Genomic DNA, 16,838 nt, shown 5'->3' with positions numbered 1-16,838 from the left:
GCCGGGGGAGGCCGTGTCCTCCCGACGGGTCGGTGCCGGAGCTGCTCCCTTCGCCCTCCGCTGCCAGCACCCACCACGGGGCTCGAGGCGCTCCCTCGGGCGCACCCCCGCCACCAACCCCGGGGCACCCGGGGAGGCCTCGGCGGGCCCCGAGGGCGACTTTTACGAGGGACTCTTCCGCCCCGAGGCGACACGGACGGCACCGGGGCCTCCTCCCTGCCCCAACCCCGCTGCCCCGCGTCCCGGGGCCGCTCCCCGGGCCCGCCCTACCGGGGCGGCGCCGCCACCCGCCCGCCCCGCGGCCGCGGCCCGGCAGCGGAGCCACGCGAGAACCGGGCGGCGCTGGGGCCGGTGCGGCCGGCGGCGGCGGGCACGGGGCCGGGCTGGGCCGGGCCGGGCCGGGCTGGGAAGCGCGCATGAGCCGCGGCGGAGCGGCGAGGGGCGGCGGCGGCGGCGGCGGGCGGGGAGCTCGGCAGCGGAGCTCGGCGCCGCGGGTGTCGGCTCGCCGGGGAGCCCCGCACGGCGGCCCGCAGCCGAGGGGGCGGCGGGAGGCAGCGCCTCGCCGCTCGGCGGCCACCCGGCCCTAGCGCCCCGCACGGCGGCCAGCCGCCGAGGTAAGCACCGGGCTCGCTACGGCCCGGCCCGGCCCCCGGCTCGGCCCCGGCGCGGGGACCCCCCGCGCTCCCGCTCCTCCCGCCGCAGCCCGCGTCGCCATTTTGCCTCTCGCTTCCCCTCCCGGGGAGCGCGGCCCGGCGGCGGGACGGGCCCCGGGAGCGGCCCGGCCTCGGGGTCCCCCGCTGCCCCGAGGCCTCGCCGCGGTCCCCGCGGTGGCCCCGCGGGTGGCAGTGGCCCCGGGGGGACGGGGGACAAGGGGGGGGGGGTGTCCGGGCCCGGAGGGTTGGGGGGGGGGTGACGGGGAGGTGGCAGGGCGCGGGGACGTGGTGGGGACACGGGTTGGTGGCGGTGGTGGGGTGGGGACAGGGCTTGAGGTGCCGAGGGGTGACAGGTGTGGAGGTGACGGGACGGCGGGGCGGCCAGGTGGCAGGAGGACGGGGGACAAGGGCCGGTTAGGGGACTGGAGGGTGGCACCGGCCGTGGAGGTGACAGACGGCGGCCCGGAGAGGTGACAGGCGACGGGGCGGCCCAGCGAGGTGACAGCGCCTGTGTCCGCTCACTCCGAGGATGCCCAGAGCACGGGGACGTCCTGGTCACCGCCACGGCCACCCGCCGCCACTCGGTCACCGTGTCCCCACGTCCCCGCTTGTCACCGGTGGCCACAGCGGGGCAGGGTGATGGCTCTGTCCAGGCTCCGAGGCCAAGCAGGATTGGGGACGGGGCCGCTGCCGCTCATTGTCTGCTGTTTTTTTTTTGCGTGTGTGTGTGTGTGCGCTTTCCCCATTTGCTTTTGTGCCTGAGGATGGGCGAGGGGGAGGGACTTGCTAATGTGTTTCAAACAGAAACTTTAAACCATCAAAAAGCTTCACCCACGCCCAGAAATAGTCACTCGGCTGAAATGCGGACGGCTTTCTGCCGTTTTTCCTTGATGGGAGTTCTTTCCTGGAGAAGAGCCCCGCTGGGGGCGTTCGTGGGGGAACCACCGGCCCTTGGGTGCCGCTCGCTGTGGGTGACGGCGCTCCTGCGGTGCAGCAGCTGGGGCTGAAGGACCTCGAGAGGGACGTCCCCCGTAGCTGCTGGGTCCCCAGCTGGGGACGGAGGTCTGTGGAGGCGTCGGGGAGGCAGGGACGTGCGTGGCTCTGTCCCGGGAGCGCCGTTGGCCCCGCGAGGAGCAGGGCGCTGTGCGGCTGTCCTGTCCCGCTGGGGTTTTGTCACCCACGGGGCACCTCCCTCTTGGAAAACCTCTCGTGGTGGTGATTCCCCTCCCTCCCAAGGAAGTGTCTCCCAGCACTTCCTCGTCTTTTCCCCCAGAAAGTTTCTTCAGCTGCAGCTGAAGGTGCAGCCTGGGGTCAGCGAGCTCCCTTTGCTGACCGTCACCTGCGGTGGCCTCTTTGCCTGCCCTGGCGCACCTCTTGCAGCGGGGCACTGCAGGGGCGGGCAGTGCTCTCGCTTTTTTGGCAGGACCTACATCACGCCGGGCCATCCGAAGCCGTCGATAAATTATTCACGATAAGTGGAGCGTATCGACCGGTGACTTCTCCCCCTCGGAGGGGGACGGATGCGCTGGGGCTGGGGGCATCGCAGCGTTCCTCGCTGCGTGTGTGTCCCACTGGCCTGGCCCCAGGTGATGGGCAGGTGTTTTTGCGTGGAGTTACTTCCTCGTCTCCGGTTTGTGCCAAATTTCCCGGCGGCTGGGCTGTGCTCAGCCCGCAAAGCCCAACACCTCTGCGGGAGGAGTCTTAACAGAGGGGAAGCAGCCTGCCAGGGCGGCGAGTGGCGGTGACGCTGCTGGTGGCAGGTTGCTGGCGGCGCAGGACCAGCGCCTCTCGTGGGACAGGTTCCCAAACTTCACTCCTCACCCTCCACAACCACGGGCTTCCTCCCCGTTAGCTCACGAGGCTCTGCAGGTTTGCTCCCTGCGCATCCCGTGCTGGCTCTCGTGTTGGCACTGGCTTTTTTTTCCGGAGCTGGAGTGGGATGCTTAAAAAACGCCGCTGCTGACTTCTGCGCCAGGTACCAAGAGCTGGGAGCTTGATCTGCAGAGGTGCTGCAGCGGCCAGGCCGGTGGCCAGGGTGTCCTCGGCTGTCGTGGGGCCAGCCCCGGCCTTCCCCGTGCGCCCTCGCAGTCAGACCTGCCGGTATCTGTTCTCCCGTCACCAGCTCCCAAAAACCAGAAGGGTTTTCACCAAAACGCAGCGAAAGCGTGGCAAGGCGCACGGCGCAGGCTGTTGTCTGGTTTCAGCGTGGGTTGCTCAAAACCAAGTGAGAAGTTTGGACATCGTAGGAAACAATGGGCTGATTTCTGCTCTCCGGCTCTGGGGCAATTCCTCTGGGATCCCTGGGGTTGTGTCGGTGGCCAGGGAGTGGAGTTTGGCTCTCGCTGAGTGGTTTATTTGCTTTTATTTTTCGTGTAGTCAAAAATAAGAGGGGGGGGGGGTGGAAATCAAAGTAGCATTTGGTGCGGAAAACAAAGAAGTTTAAAACCCCCGAAGCTGGCCAGAAAGGACCTCTTTGAGGGGACAGATGTGCTACAGGGAGGGAGGATCGATCAGCTGTGGGAGCAGGGCACGCAGCGGTAGCTCCTGGAAGGGATGCTCAGCTCCAGCCCCGGCTCCTGGCGCTCGGTGCACGCCGCTGCTGGGTGTTAGCGAGCAGGACGTCAGTGCCCCGGATCACAGCGGGGTCTTCCCCGAGATTTGGACTTCTTCAGCTTCCAGTTAGCTGGGTTCTCTCAAGTCTTTTATTTCTGTGAGCAGCTCGACCGCAGGGATCGCTCGGGGGAGCGGAGGTGTTAGGAGGTGGCAGGGGAGGACGGGGACTGGCACGTTTGTCCCCGGGGAGCGGGCACGGTGGCGGCGCGCACGTGGAGGAGCTGTTTTGGGGAGGGAGCCGCAGCTCCTACCCAGCCCTCCTACCGCCGGGTCCAAATGAGCTGAATAAACGATTCCTGTGCTCAGCACCAAGTGCCAGAGAACCTGTTGCCAAGGCTAGAACTTCTCATTTGATCTGCTTAACCTTTGCGTCCGTGCAAACAACCAAATATTTGTCGCCGGCTGCGCACGTGCCGGGAGGGTTTGGCAGCTCCTCTCGGAGCATCTGGTCCGCACGCGACGCGCGGTTCCCCTTTCCAGAACAGCAGGTCCCCAGGGCGGCCTCTGAAAGGGCGACTGGACCTCAAAAGGACGTCCTGGTGTCCCACACCTGGTGGCAGGGCAGGTGGGGCTTGGGGGTCTGCGAAGCCCTGCCGCACCCGTGCCTTTTCCCCGGGGTGCCGTGGTGCCGCCGGGTGCGCCGGGCGCCTCGGGGCTGCTCGGGCAGGCAGCACGAGGTGGGATGCTCGGAGCGGCCTCTTCGGCTCCGGCTGAGTTAAACGATGCGAGCGGGGCTTTGTGGGAGGGACTGGGGGTGACAAGCCGAACGCGTGTGTTAAAAAACCGTGTGCGCGCGGGGGAGAGAAGCGTTAAGGGAAGGTGAAGAAGGCAGCAGTTGGCGCTCCCCTCGGTCACGCTGCGGCTGTCTGGCTGAGCGCCGGCGTCGGTTCCTCGGCACGTCCCCTCCGGGGTCTCAGGGATGGACGCGGCCTCGGTGGTCAGCGGGGCTCGCTCCGGAGGGCCTGACGCCCTCGTTGCAGAGGTCTGGGGCACTTTTTTCCCCCGTGGCCCAGGGGATGGTCCCCGGAGCGGTGCTGCTCCTCGGCAGCAGGGATCTGTAGACGTCTGGCAGGGAGGAAGCACCGCGGCAGCCGGCACCCATGGGGTGGTGGGCTCAGGGGTGTGAAGATGGGCCCGGGCACTAAAAAACAAGAATGAATGAAGCGGTGTGGGACCGGCGTCTGTCCTTGCTCCGGCTGGAGCCGCGTTGTGCCTTGGGCTCGGCGTCTGGGGGTGCTTGAGATGAGCTCGGGCGAGAAGCGGCCACTCCACGGCCTTCGTCCTGGCACGGCTGGAGCTGAGGGGTGTCCTGCCGTCTGCTGCCGTTGGGAGCAAGATGGGGCCTTCCGCGATAATTTCTGATGTTCATTATTTATAGAGAAGCCAAATTGAATTATTAATACGGAAAATTTAGATAACACGAACAATTCTCGGTTTATAACAGTTTCCCATTAATAAGGAAAATTGGAAATTTATCACTACATCTGCTCATTAAAACTCGCTATTTTTTTTTTCCTTTTGGTGTCTTAAATGAAAGCATAGAAATAAACGAGGAGGAAAAGCCATTTACTCGTTACTTCTCTGGACGGAGCCAGCCCATCATTTTTAATAAAGTCTTTGCCGTTGCATGTGGAGCGGAAACCAGCCGATAACGAAAGCAGGTTTTCATCCATGCCTGTGGCATTGCTCAGCCGTAGGACAAATACTCAGAAACCTGCCCCGCGTCTCCCCTTTGTGGGAACACTTCAGCTGTCGGACGCTTTTCTAATTTCCCTCCCTCCCTCCCAGCAGCTCTGCTCGCTTTCAGCATGTGTCGTCCGCGGCGCGCCGGGGGGCCGCGCGTGAATTCTAACGCATCCCCTGCCTGTTGCAGAGATGGCGGATTCCTATGCCTGTAAAGGTGGAAGGAAAACTGCAGGCTCCAACAAACCCGCTGCCAGCAAAGAAAGCAGGACAGACGCGAGGATAAACCCCCCGGCGGAGCTCCCCAAGCTCGGTAAGGAACCGGCCTTTCTTTCTCCGGAGGCGGTCGGGGCGGAGGGGACGGGCTCTCCCTTTAGAGGTCTCTCCCTTTAGAGGTCTCTCCCTTCAGAGGAACATGTGTCTGCCTAACGAGCTGGGTGTCTCGCCGTCTATTTGTCACATCGGTAGCTAAGTGTTACATGAAAGGCTTTAAACGAGCGCAGACCATCTGCTGCCTCCCGTGTCGCGCCCCCCCAGGATGGAGCTCGCCAGCGCACGAGCCCTGGGGGACCCGCGTGCTGTCGGCGCTGATGGATGGCTGATTTCTCTATCCAGGAATCTCTGAGCCCGAGGAGATTTTTCTCCTGTCTGTTTCTGCTGGGTAAATCTGCTCTGGGACGCAGCGAGGCTCTCGGTGCCTCTGCCGGAGCTCCCGAACGTCGCGGGGTGCCTGCACCCATGGGTCCGGGCAGCCGGGACAGGAGTCGGGGCATTGCCAGAGCCTGGCAATGTGTCTCAGACCAGGCACCCAAACTCAGTGGCCTTGTGGGGAAATGTGCGCCCGAAACGTTTCCCAAATGTTTTTTCTTTGTGCTGGTTGAAGCTGTGACCGCCAGCGGAGGAGCACAACTTATTTATCGCTAAGGGGAGTGAGCTGCAGCGGTCTGTGTTACGAACGTACCTGCCTTTGGGGCATGGTTTTCGCCGGCACCACGTCTTATCAACGCCTTGCGAGGCAGAGCAGCCCTTGTTTCAGCCTTTCCCTCTCGTTTACATGGGCTGAAAGTGCTGCCGTGGGGTGAAGGGCTCTCCGTGGTGAAGACACTCCTTTGCTCTACCTGCGAAGGTGCCGGGGGTGCAACCATCTTCGGGGGTCCCTGTGCCAGGGCGAATTTGGCTCAACGCAGGCTGGGGAGGAAGGAGCCTCTCCTGCGGTTGCTGTGTTGACCCCATGGATGCAGCATGGCCGGGGCAGGGCAGGGGGGACACTTCCCATGCTGTGCTTTCGGTCTTGGTCCAAAGAAACCCTAAATCTCTTGGTGAGCCATCCCCAGTCCCCGTTTTTACAGAGCACGCCGTTCCCACCTTGCTGACACAGCACAGCCCGCTGCACGGGGACACGGCCGCGGTGCCAGCCCTGAAAACACCCGAGGGCAGGTTTGTGCCTCGGACAAGGGCCTGTAAAGGCTGGGGTTCAGCAGCGAGCATGCCGTGGTGCCTGCTGCATGCCGGCACGGCACACCACGGCTCACCGCGGCTCACCACACCGACCGCAGACATCGTGCTGCGAGAGGAGAAGCGTTTTCTGTTCCTCCTGCTTGCTCTCCGTGCCTGTCCTTGCTGACCCCAGCCAGCAGCTGATCGCTGAGGGCATTGGGAGGTGCCTTGACTGGAAGCTCTCCTGCACTTGTCGGACTCGAAGCATCCCCAAAAGTTTTGAAACTTGCGGAAGCTGTAAAGAGGAGAGGAGAGCTGTCGCTAGAGCCTGAGCGAGCTGTGGCCCCAGGCGTGCCAAGCCCCAGGATGGGGATGTGCTCTTCCTGCTGCTCTGGGATCTTTTGAATTCAGGATAGTTTGAAGCATTTAAGAGAGAAAGCGGAAAAAAAAGGGGAGGAATAGCAGGTAGCGGCAGTGTCGTGAGCCGCCTCTTGCAGGCCTTCTGGGCTAGCGGAGTTCCCAGCGGATGCAGGATCTCCAAACGACGCCTTCGTGGCTATCAAAGTGAGGCAAACCAGCTGGCCTGACTTCACAGGGCTGGAAATAAATGAGGAAATTGTCTTGCTTTGCTATTTTACCCCTGGCTGCCGGGGCAGGAGGCGTGAAAAAGGAGAGAGTGTATGTTTTTGGCAGTGCTTCTTTAGGTAACTGGATGGCTTTGTGCTCAATCTCTCTCACTTGTGCAGAAATCCTGCGTTGGCTTCTGAGTGCGGCCAGCGAGAGGCTTGGAGCTGAGCGGCGGTTTCTCGGGAGCTGGGGGGATTGCCGGCTCAGCTTCCAGCCCCTTTTATCTGATTCTCGCCAGGAAAGCCCTCCCAGATCTCGGTCTGAATATTCCGCATGACTCCCAGCATCGCTCAGAGTTCTGGGTTAGCCCTCAACACTCAGCCTGAGGAGCTCTGCAGCAGCTCCTCCGCCGCCGGCTGCCCTCTCCTACGGCCACGCTGCTGCTGTGCGCGCTCGCTGCTTGCACCCAGAGGAGCTGTTCGCAGCGCTTTGATCGCCTGGCAGTTTTCATTCTGCTCGGTTTTTGCTTTTGCTCCCCCCTTTCGAGCTGTGCCAACAAGTGCTTGTGCAGGCGGATTTGTGCGTGCCCGGCACGGACCAGGGTTAACAACGTGGCCCAGGAACCTGTGCCTTTCCCTTGGCCAGGGTGTTGGCTTTGGCACGGCTGCAGCCAAGCTACGAACCAAGCCAAAATGCATGGCAGAAAACTGCCGTTTCTATTCCCTGCGCTCCCATCACCTCAGCTCTGCCGCCTGACCTGTATTTTCAGAAACTGCCCTGATTTGGAGTGTTTCTCCTAGCAATTGTTAGGCTCAAAAACCAGAGCACAGCAGAGGGACCGCGCGGCGCGGAGCACCCACGGTGCCGGCACCACGAGCGCCACCAGGTCCCAAGGGCTGCAAGCAGCACGATGAAAATAACGAAGGCAGCAGATTGCTGAGGGTGGCAGCCCTCTGCAAGCCTCCGGGGAAGGCTGCTTGTGGCCAAGCTGGGCCAGCGGGGACCCGGCGCGGTGGCCGTGATGGCCGGGTGTGCTCGCCGCCCCCAGCACGCCCCGGCGTGGGGCTGCGCCCAAGGGAGCGGATGAAAAACCTGCAAAGCCCAGGCGGCCAGCAGAGCGAGAGCTGCAGGTGAGGCAGGAAGCATTCGGCACCTGCCAGAGCTCTCCTGAGCCTGGTGGGGGTTGTGAGCAGGCTGCCAGGCCTCTGGTGACGGAGACGAACCCGAGCATGTCTCCGGTGTGCCTGGAAATCTTCCCAGCAAACAGATCCCGTGCCCGAAAGCGCTTTCATGCAAAAGCAGCGTGAGTGAACGCAGCGAAAAGGCCCAGCTGCTGCCTCCGAGCAGGCTGTGCCGGGTTCTGCGGGGCCACGTTTCCATCTGTGGGATGCTCCTGCCCTTTGCTGGGGCAGATGGTGCTGGGCGAAGGGAACGGGGTCTCACTGAGGTCTCCAGCCGGCCGGGCAAAAGGGGCTGGGGGGATTTCTGTGCTCAGCAGCTGCCCTGGCGCGCCTGCCCCGCACGGATTTCTTGTGCTAAGGAAGGGTTTCTTCCGACCCGAGTGGAAGCGCGGTTTTCCAAAGCAAGCCCCAGCTGTGCTGAAACTGCTCCGCTTTGCTTCTGCGCACGAAAGGAGAGGGGTCAAAAAAAAAACCACAGGAGAAGCTGGGCGGCGCGCAGCCATCTCCCGTACGGGTGTCCGCAGGTACTCGGGCTGCGCACCGAGCTGTGGGAAGCTGCAATCCCCTTCCCGAAGGGAATCTCCACCCCTGGCAGGGCAGCCTGGGGCCGGGGCAGCGGGTGACGTGCGCTGCGTCTGTTTGCAGGAAATGCGACCAGTGACAAAACCGAGGGCAAGAAGAAAGGACGGCCCAAGGCGGAGAACCAGGCGCTGAAAGACATCCCGGTGAGACCTCGCGCTCCCTGATTCTGGATGCGGCCCCGGCCCCTGCCCTGCTCCCCGCAGCTTGCTGCACCGCTCACCCCAGGCAGCCCCGCTCTGTTAAACCTGCCCTTCGGGTGGTTTAGTCTTCAGAGCAGCATTTTCTTCGGCTCAGCAAGATCTTGGCCCCTGTATCCCCCCCGTGTGGGTGCACAGCATCACTAAGCACCCTACAAAACCCTGGTGGGGATCAGGACCCTCCACAAACCTCCCCTTCCCCGTGTTGCTCCCAGATAAGCTCTTGCAGCCGCGTCAGGTTTGGCTGATGATTAGAGAGCACAAGGGGCTGGTTGATTTATTCCCCCTAGAATTGTGCAGTTTAATTCCAGCGTGCCAGCGTGGACAACACGCAGAGCAGTTTGTCATGAGAGCGTGGGCATGGGGGGTGATTTACCGACCGGCTGAAATGTGGGGTGGTTAAATCACCCAGGCGGCTTCTGGCCTGATTTATTCCCCGGCCTGGCTGGGAGCAGGCTGTACGCCTCGGGAGGCACGGCAAGGTAAAGTCTCCGGAGGAACTAACAGCCTGCAGAGCCCGCGGCGTACAGCTCCGTCCCAGGTCCTGTCGCCAGCCTGCTGAAACGCAGCTCTGGGTGGTGGGGAGGGGGCTGCGGGTGGGCGGGGGTGGGCGGAGGTCCCGCATCCCCCCCCCAGCCCTCAGGACACACCGGTGCCCAGCCAGGGAACGGGACGCTTTTCAGTCAGCCGCGTCTCTCTTCTCTCCTTCCCAGCTCCCCCTGATGAACCAGTGGAAGGACGAATTCAAAGCCCACTCCAGGGTGAAATGCCCCAACTCCGGCTGCTGGCTGGAGTTCCCCAGCATTTATGGCTTGAAGTACCACTATCAGCGCTGCCAAGGGGTAAGGAGACCTGAGGGCTGCGTGTCCCTCCTGGCGGCCAGCTTTTACGTTACTGCCTACAGGTAAAGCTCCTCTCGGGCTGCAAACCCCAGGAGAAACCTGAGATGAAGATGGGGAGGGCACAGACGGGCCGGGGACAGTGCGAGGTGCTTACAGGGGGGACCAAGGTCCCTGCAGCACAGCGGGACCTGTAGGCTGGAGGCAGTGTGGGCCCCTGGGAAGAGTTGGGAGGAGCAGGGTGTTGCACACCACCTGCGTCAGAAACAGCCTGGCCCTTTTGGGGCCTAACATCTCCGCCTGCCTGTCTCTCCTTGCCCTGCCCAGGGTGCGATCTCGGAGAAGCTGACGTACTCGTGCTCGTACTGCGAAGCTGCCTTCACCTCCAAAACCCAGCTAGAAAAGCATCGTCTCTGGAATCACTTGGACCGGCCGGTGCCAACCAGCAAAGCAGAAAACAAAGTGCAGAAGGCCATTGGGAAGAGCGGCGGCAAGAAAAGGTACCAGGCTGCGGCCGGGCTGCGTGGTGGTGGCACACGGCCGGCTGGGAGCCGGGAGGAGGGCAGCGTCCCCACCTCCATTCCCACGATCTGGGCCAGGGAGTGGGGAGAGGTGTCAGGACATCTTGTCTTTCAACCCCTCTTTAAACAAGCCCTCTGTGCTTTGCCCTAGAGCTGCTGAGAGTTCAGCTTGCCCCACCATCCATCCCAAACAGGCAAAGACGGAAAAAGCCGTGGCCCAGGACCATGCCGAGAACGGCGAGTGCCTGGCGGAGAGCCGCGAGAGCAAGGAGTTTCAGATCGCGGCGGCCGAGGCGATCGCGGCTGCGACCCCCACGGCCAAGTCCTCGAGCGGCAAGGACGCCGGGCAGCAGGGGGGCAGCCAGGCCTCGCTGCAGGAGGAAGACCCCGAGAGGATGAAGCACAGTAAGATTAGAGCCTGGGGCTGTGCTGGGTCAGGAGCCCGGGGTGGGGTGTCCCCCGGGAAGGGTTGGGGCTCTGCTCCAGTGAACGCTGCTGAACCTTTCTCTCTGGATGTGCCTGAGCCTTTTTTCCACGTCCTGAGAATTTGCCCCCACGGGTTCTTGCAGCAGTGAGTTCCACTGGGAGTTAAAAAAGGGTTGCAGCTGTGGCAGAGGTATTTCCGTAGGACCCATCAGCTGGAAATGTCTCCGTTAGCACTGCCTGGCCACATTTTCGTTGCCTATGGTTATCCCCGTCACAGCATGGGTTTACACTGCTTGCACCTCCAAAGGGAACCAGCAACAAATACCTTAGCTCGTGAGGCTGGGGAAACCACGAGGCTCTTGGCACTGGGCAGAGCCATGACTACAGTCACTGAATTGGCCGTGGATACCGTTATTTCTTCTAGTTTTGTGGTGTGGGAAGCAGCACCCTGTCAGTGGCTGCTGGGCTGCTTGTTTCGTTCAGCACCCCCTTTATTTCATCGTGGTGAAGGCCGCCTTGGGGCAGTCCCTCTGCCCGTTGCTGACACTGAATGTGCGCGCACCCCTGGCCCCGGGACTGCTGAAATGCACCCGGCAGTATGGGTATTTAACCAAATCTCTCTCTCTGTTTCTCTCTTTTGAGTCAGGAAGGAAACAGAAAACTCCTAAGAAGTTTACGGGGGAGCAGCCATCCATCTCGGGGACGTTTGGACTGAAAGGTAATACGGGATGGCCACGGGCAGCTGTAGGGTTGTAACTTCTCCCTGCCATGCTTCAGGCAAGTCCCTTCCCCAAGAGCCCTCCCTGTGGTGGAGATAACGTGGGGGCCACCTGGGCCACAGGAACATCTCTCTGGAGGATTTGGTGCCTTTGACCATAAAGGTGTCGGAGGGGAACTGCAGGGCAGTAGCACTGCTGGCACTGATCACAACCGCGTCTGCTCTGCTCGGGAGCCCGGTCCTGGAGAACGAGGGAGGAGGGGGAAGGACCTGGTTAAGGCCATAAAACAAAAATAATGAGCTGCTGACACCAGCGAGCCATGAGACAGGCAAACGCTGGCCTGAGATGTCACAGTATTTCCTGTGGAGCTGAGAAGGATTTCTGCTGCTTAGGGAGGCTGGGTGACGCATCCATCCCTCAGACTGCCTCAGTGCCGGTCGCCCACATAACAGAAAATGAATTCAAGGGGGGAGAGACGTGTTCCCGGGATGTTTGCTGAGAGGAGACTCGGGAGCTGGCTGCTTCAGCCTGACGGAGCTGTGTGGGACCGTGGTCATGCTCCATCACTACACCCAGCGGGGTATGGAGGGAGAAAACCTGCAGCACCCCTAGCATGAGAGCAACTGGATTTGTACTGCCTCTGAAATTTGTTCACCTGGGGAAATTAAACGTGGGCTTCCAGGCACTGGAGGAGGCAGCACCTTCCAGTACAAGTCCTGGGGGAGAGGCACTAATGGCTCTGAAGGAATTAAACACGCTCACCAGAGAGCAGACAGGATGTGGGCGCTGCGATCTCCTGTCCTCTGGCTCCTGGGAAGTCTGGGGTCGTTTCCCGTAATTCCCCACAGGGGCACCGCTACGGACTGAAATGTCTGCCGCGGGTTCCTCGTGAATAAGCTGGTCCCCCCGCGACCCGCTGCCTCGAACGGAGTGAGATAGAGCTGGCGTTTGCCTGCGCCCCCTGGTTCAACGTGCAACTCGTAACACCACGAGGCAGTCGCCCCCTGAAGACAAGGGTGCCGCCGGCGTCACGGGATGCTGCCTCTGTGTGCACGGAGAGCCCTGCCTTCAAGTCCCTCTCCCAGCCCGTCACTTCCTAACCGCTCTGCTTTGCAGGCGGCTTGGGAATGGTTGCCAGCAGCCCAGGGGTTTCCTCTTCCCTGGTCGCCTTCCCTCTCCTTCGGTCCTTCCTCACCTTCCCAGCAGCCGGCAGGACGGGGAGAGGCCTGCGTCCGTCGTGACGGCTGTGTACAGAGCCCGGGATGAGACCTCGTGGGATCTAGTGTCTGGGATCCCAGTTTGCCCAGTTTTCTAAGAGGGATCCCTGCTGAATGCAGATTGGTCTGACGGTATTAAATCAAGTGCTGAATAAGCGTCCCTTCTTTCCTCAGGTCTTGTCAAAGCAGAGGACAAGGCAAAAGCCCACCGAGCCAAGAAGCTGGAGGGGAACACCAACATGGAGGAGCTGAAAAAGAAAACTCCAGGAGCGGGTGTGAAGAAGGAAACGGCTGCACATCTCCCAGCAGGTAGGGCTGGAGATGGGAGGCAGCAGCTCTGGGCGCAGCCTCGCTGCTTACTGCCTCGGTCCTGTTCTCTGTGCTGAGCCTGCCCAAGCCCCACTTCCACAGTTTGTGGAAGCAGGAGCCAAAAACAGCAGGCGACAGGGAATAGATGCAAGCAGCTCCTTCCCTTTTGAGGTGCAGCATGCTGACCATAAAACATTGCTGCAGTCACAGCCGACATCCTGAAAGGGGTATCCTAGCTCTGCTTCACCATCAGGACAGATCAGCTTACTGCAAGTGCTGGGAGCTGGCAGCCAAATCCTGGTTCCACCTGGCTTCGGTGTGACCACAGTTTGGACCAGCCTCTGGGATGATGGCATTTTCCTAATGTCATCTCCACAAATGACACTGGTGTGTAATTCTAGCTGACTGTCTCTTTGTGGAGCCTCCGGGGCGCAGCCTACATCCTAGCACAGGTTGCTGACTTTCCCTGGGAGTTCTGACAGCAGGAGGAGCGCAGGATGTACAAGATAAACACAGCTGCAATGCCTTGCACTGGTTTCAAATTCAAATAAATGACTCTCTGATCTCACAGCCATGCAAACGCTTCCAAATAAACAGACTTGGCGGATTTCATTCAGACCGGGCTTCCCTTGCTGGAAACCTAGCGTTGTTCTGCTGAGAACGCGGCATGAACTCTGGACCTGGGAACACGTTTTGGTCACGTGTATCTTTTTTATTTTGGGTGTTTTTTAAGCCGGTCACAGCCATTCAAATAAACACATGCCTGGAAGCCAACGCTCCCCTAGCTGACTGTGTGTCTGCTGGGAAGAGGAATGCCAAGGAAGCTTTCCAGGCACGCGTCCGGATGGAGCCGAGACGCTCACCTTTGTTTCGCTCCCACTAACTGTTTTGTTTGGTGGGGGGGAGTTGTTCCAAGCAGGGCAAGTTCAGGTGGCCGGGGGCATCATAATATTTTAACTATGCAGGATACCAGCAGGGGCTGGAACGGTGAAACACCATGAAATACCATCAGGCCAGGTAACCCCACATAAGTGGCCCAGTGACCATTTGCTCAGGCTGCTGCAGGAACTGTGGGGCAGGCGTGGTTTGTACCAGCATGGTTTGGGTGCAGTTTCGGCTTGGCACATGCCTGTGAGTTTCTCTCTATTTTATAACACTGGGAACTTCCCTGCTTAAAGGACTTTCAGCATAACAAAGGGCTGTTCTCTGCTGAGCAGTCCAGGCGGGTGCTTGTTTCTGACTGGGTGTCATACCTCCCCTCTTCTCTCCTCTCCCCAGCAAATCCCGAGGACCAGTGGCAGCGGGAGATCAGCGAGAAGGGAGAAGTTGCCTGTCCAACCTGCAGCGTGATAACCAGGAAAACTGTCGTTGGGCTCAAAAAGCACATGGACGTCTGCCAGAAAGTAAGGGCTCGCCGTATTCAATCACACACGTTTGGATTTTGGAAGGCAATGGCCACGTGCATGCGCTGCTCATAAATGCATATTGGTACTCCTAAAAGCAGTTCTGGGCTGTGGCTGATAGAGCACTTGCTAGTCGTCTTCAGAGAGCTGCTGCCTCACTTTATTTCAAATATAGAGAGGAATTCGGATACCTAATTCTCATCAATTCTGAATCCCTTTGTGGTCTGGGCCCTTTGTCCCCGTATAACCAGCAGAGTCAGTTATTTCTAGTAGCTAAATGAATACTTTTAAGGCTGGAGAGGTTGTTGGGGTTGTCTCTAATCTGGCCTCCTCCAGAGACCTGGCTGTGGGATTTCATTGCGTGCCATGCCTTGCATCAGGCCAGATAAATTGTGTTTGAATGAGAGCACGTCTCAGAGACACCAAGCTTGGATGTGCTCCGGCAGACTGTCACGATGCAGGAGTTCAGTAATGGCACAGTGAAAAATTGTCCCTCTGCCACACCGCCATCCATCAGAGCACAGGATTACATCTTCATCTGTCACCTGGCATGGTGCAGAGCCATTGCCACAGAAAGCCAACGTGGGATCAATGCCTCCCACTTTGAAAATACATGGCTCAGCTTTGATTCCACATTCATTTTCTGTAAATGCCTCCTCAGCCTTTGCCTCACTATTTATACAGCAGTGAGAGGCTCTTTATCCCTTCCAAACCCGCTATTACATCGATGCCGGGCAGAATCCTGCCTCCGCTAGCGTCCTGGCTTCAGTGGAGTGGAGATCTTGGCCATCAGCTCCCCTATCTCCTGTGCTTTCCGAACGGCTCCCCAGCCAGGCAGGCTCCGCGTGGGCTGCGAGGCCAGCCAGCCCCCCGAGTGCAAATCTGTGAGAGCCGTCAGGCCTGTCTTCCCCTCTATAAATAGGCCTGTGGGTGTTCAGCCAAGCAATCGGGGCTCGCAGAGCCTGCCAAGCTCGCGACAAAGCGGAGTTACCATGGCCTCGAGTCACGCCTGCCCAAGAGGACGTGCCTGCCTCTCCGTCTGCAACAGCAGAGTGCTGGTCCCAGTGGGCACGCAGGCTCCAGCTGTAGGAGCAGGTGTGTTCTTCCCTTTCCCGTGAGGCACAGTCCCTCCCGGGTGGCCGTGCCACTTCGGGAGCTAAAGTGCTTCGCAGAGCAGCCTGTGGCCTGGCAAGGACAGTCCTCAGACTCTGGGTGTGTGACTGCAGGTCCACCCCTCAGCAGCATCTCTGCAGGGAGCCTGCAGGACGGTCTTACCCTCGGGATACTCCCATCAGAAGTGACCCTGGAGCGCAGGCACCCTTAGCTTGCCCTCTGCTTTAATGATTGAAGTATTCCTTAGCTGGACAATGGGAAAAGGAGGTGCAGACTCCAGAAACTCTTGTGAAACGACTGAAGTTGGTTCCTGCTTTCCTTGCTCACGCCTGTTGTCACTGAGCAGTCTGCCCTGTTTCCGTAGGCTGCAGAAAGGAAATAAGGGTTAGGGACGGTTGCAACATGCTTGAGCCCAAAGGAGATGAGGGCAGGTGTATGCTCCCAGCATCCCGGCTGGAAGAGCTTGTCAGGATATGAACGTTTGATGTTCTTCGGTGTTAACCAGAGTAGTAAACCCCACGTTGTCCAGCACTGGCATCTGGTGAGTCGAGGAGCTTTCAGCACCCGCCTTATTAGGACTGGTGCTGGGGTATGGAACAAGATTAACCCATCAGAGCACAGGTACAAGGGGGTCATTCCCAATTAGCTGCTGTGAGTTTATTCTTTGTTTTCCAAGAGCTCCAGTACGAGGAGGGATTCACAGCTCCATCTGCATCCCCTCTCCAGCTTCTAGTCCAGACTTGAGGGAACGGGCAGTGGTGAAAGTGGAGGATCACCCAGGCAGGAAGAGCAGGAACGGCCATGGCCATCCCGGCACCAGCTTTCTGTCGAGACATCCTGTCTCCTGGTGCTCGGAGCATTCACCTCCTGAGTCAATAAATCCTTGCACCAACCCCAACAAAAGCCATCGTCTGCTTGCTCACTTTGCAAGTTCCCCTGGTGCATCGGTGTGTGCATCTCTGCAGTCATGCAAGAGACCGAGCTGGAGGTGGGTCAGACAGCAGAGTAGAGCGAGGCGGGAAGTATTCTGCATGACTGTGTCCAGCAGCATCTCCATTCCAAGCAGTCCAGATGCCCATAAAGCACGTCGTATTCCGGCGTCTGTCCTGGCTAACAGGGCACAGAGCACAGTCTGCTGACAGGTCGGTAGATCAAAGCTGCCTCTCTGTCCTAACCCTCTAACAGGAAGACTAAGACACCAGCTCCAGATGTTTCCAGCCAGTGGGGCTTTAAATCTACATCCAAAATGGAATGTTTTCCAGAAACTGGGGCACGTGGGTTTGATAACGGTATCCAGGCCAATACAGAGAGAACCGGGCGGCAGGCTCAGATGGGGTCGGGGGGACAGGGGTGCTGAGTTGCCTGCTGAGTCCCACCA

At 60.0% G+C, this 16,838-nt stretch overlaps 1 protein-coding gene across 9 annotated transcripts in view; it reads left to right on the top strand.

The window, feature by feature from the left end:
• The first annotated feature begins 339 nt into the window (after positions 1–339).
• Positions 340–16,838, top strand: part of ZNF512B (zinc finger protein 512B) — a 34,022-nt gene continuing 17,523 nt past the window's right edge. For 3 of the 9 annotated variants that reach the window (XM_066978605.1, XM_066978602.1, XM_066978606.1), the window contains exons 1-9: positions 342–614; positions 5,140–5,262; positions 8,780–8,859; positions 9,627–9,755; positions 10,080–10,252; positions 10,425–10,678; positions 11,346–11,417; positions 12,810–12,944; positions 14,223–14,347. In XM_066978605.1, the coding sequence (XP_066834706.1) occupies positions 5,142–5,262; positions 8,780–8,859; positions 9,627–9,755; positions 10,080–10,252; positions 10,425–10,678; positions 11,346–11,417; positions 12,810–12,944; positions 14,223–14,347 (1,089 nt within the window). In that variant the 5' untranslated portion in view covers positions 342–614; positions 5,140–5,141. Of the gene's footprint in view, positions 615–5,139; positions 5,263–8,778; positions 8,860–9,626; positions 9,756–10,079; positions 10,253–10,424; positions 10,679–11,339; positions 11,418–12,809; positions 12,945–14,222; positions 14,348–16,838 lie in introns of those variants that run through there. The other 6 variants (XM_066978604.1, XM_066978603.1, XM_066978601.1 and 3 more) reach the window with 4 other exon arrangements.

This window comes from Anser cygnoides, chromosome 16 (genome assembly GCF_040182565.1).
Source record: "Anser cygnoides isolate HZ-2024a breed goose chromosome 16, Taihu_goose_T2T_genome, whole genome shotgun sequence".
Lineage (NCBI taxonomy): Eukaryota > Metazoa > Chordata > Aves > Anseriformes > Anatidae > Anser > Anser cygnoides.
This window is presented reverse-complemented; position numbering and strand designations above follow the sequence as displayed.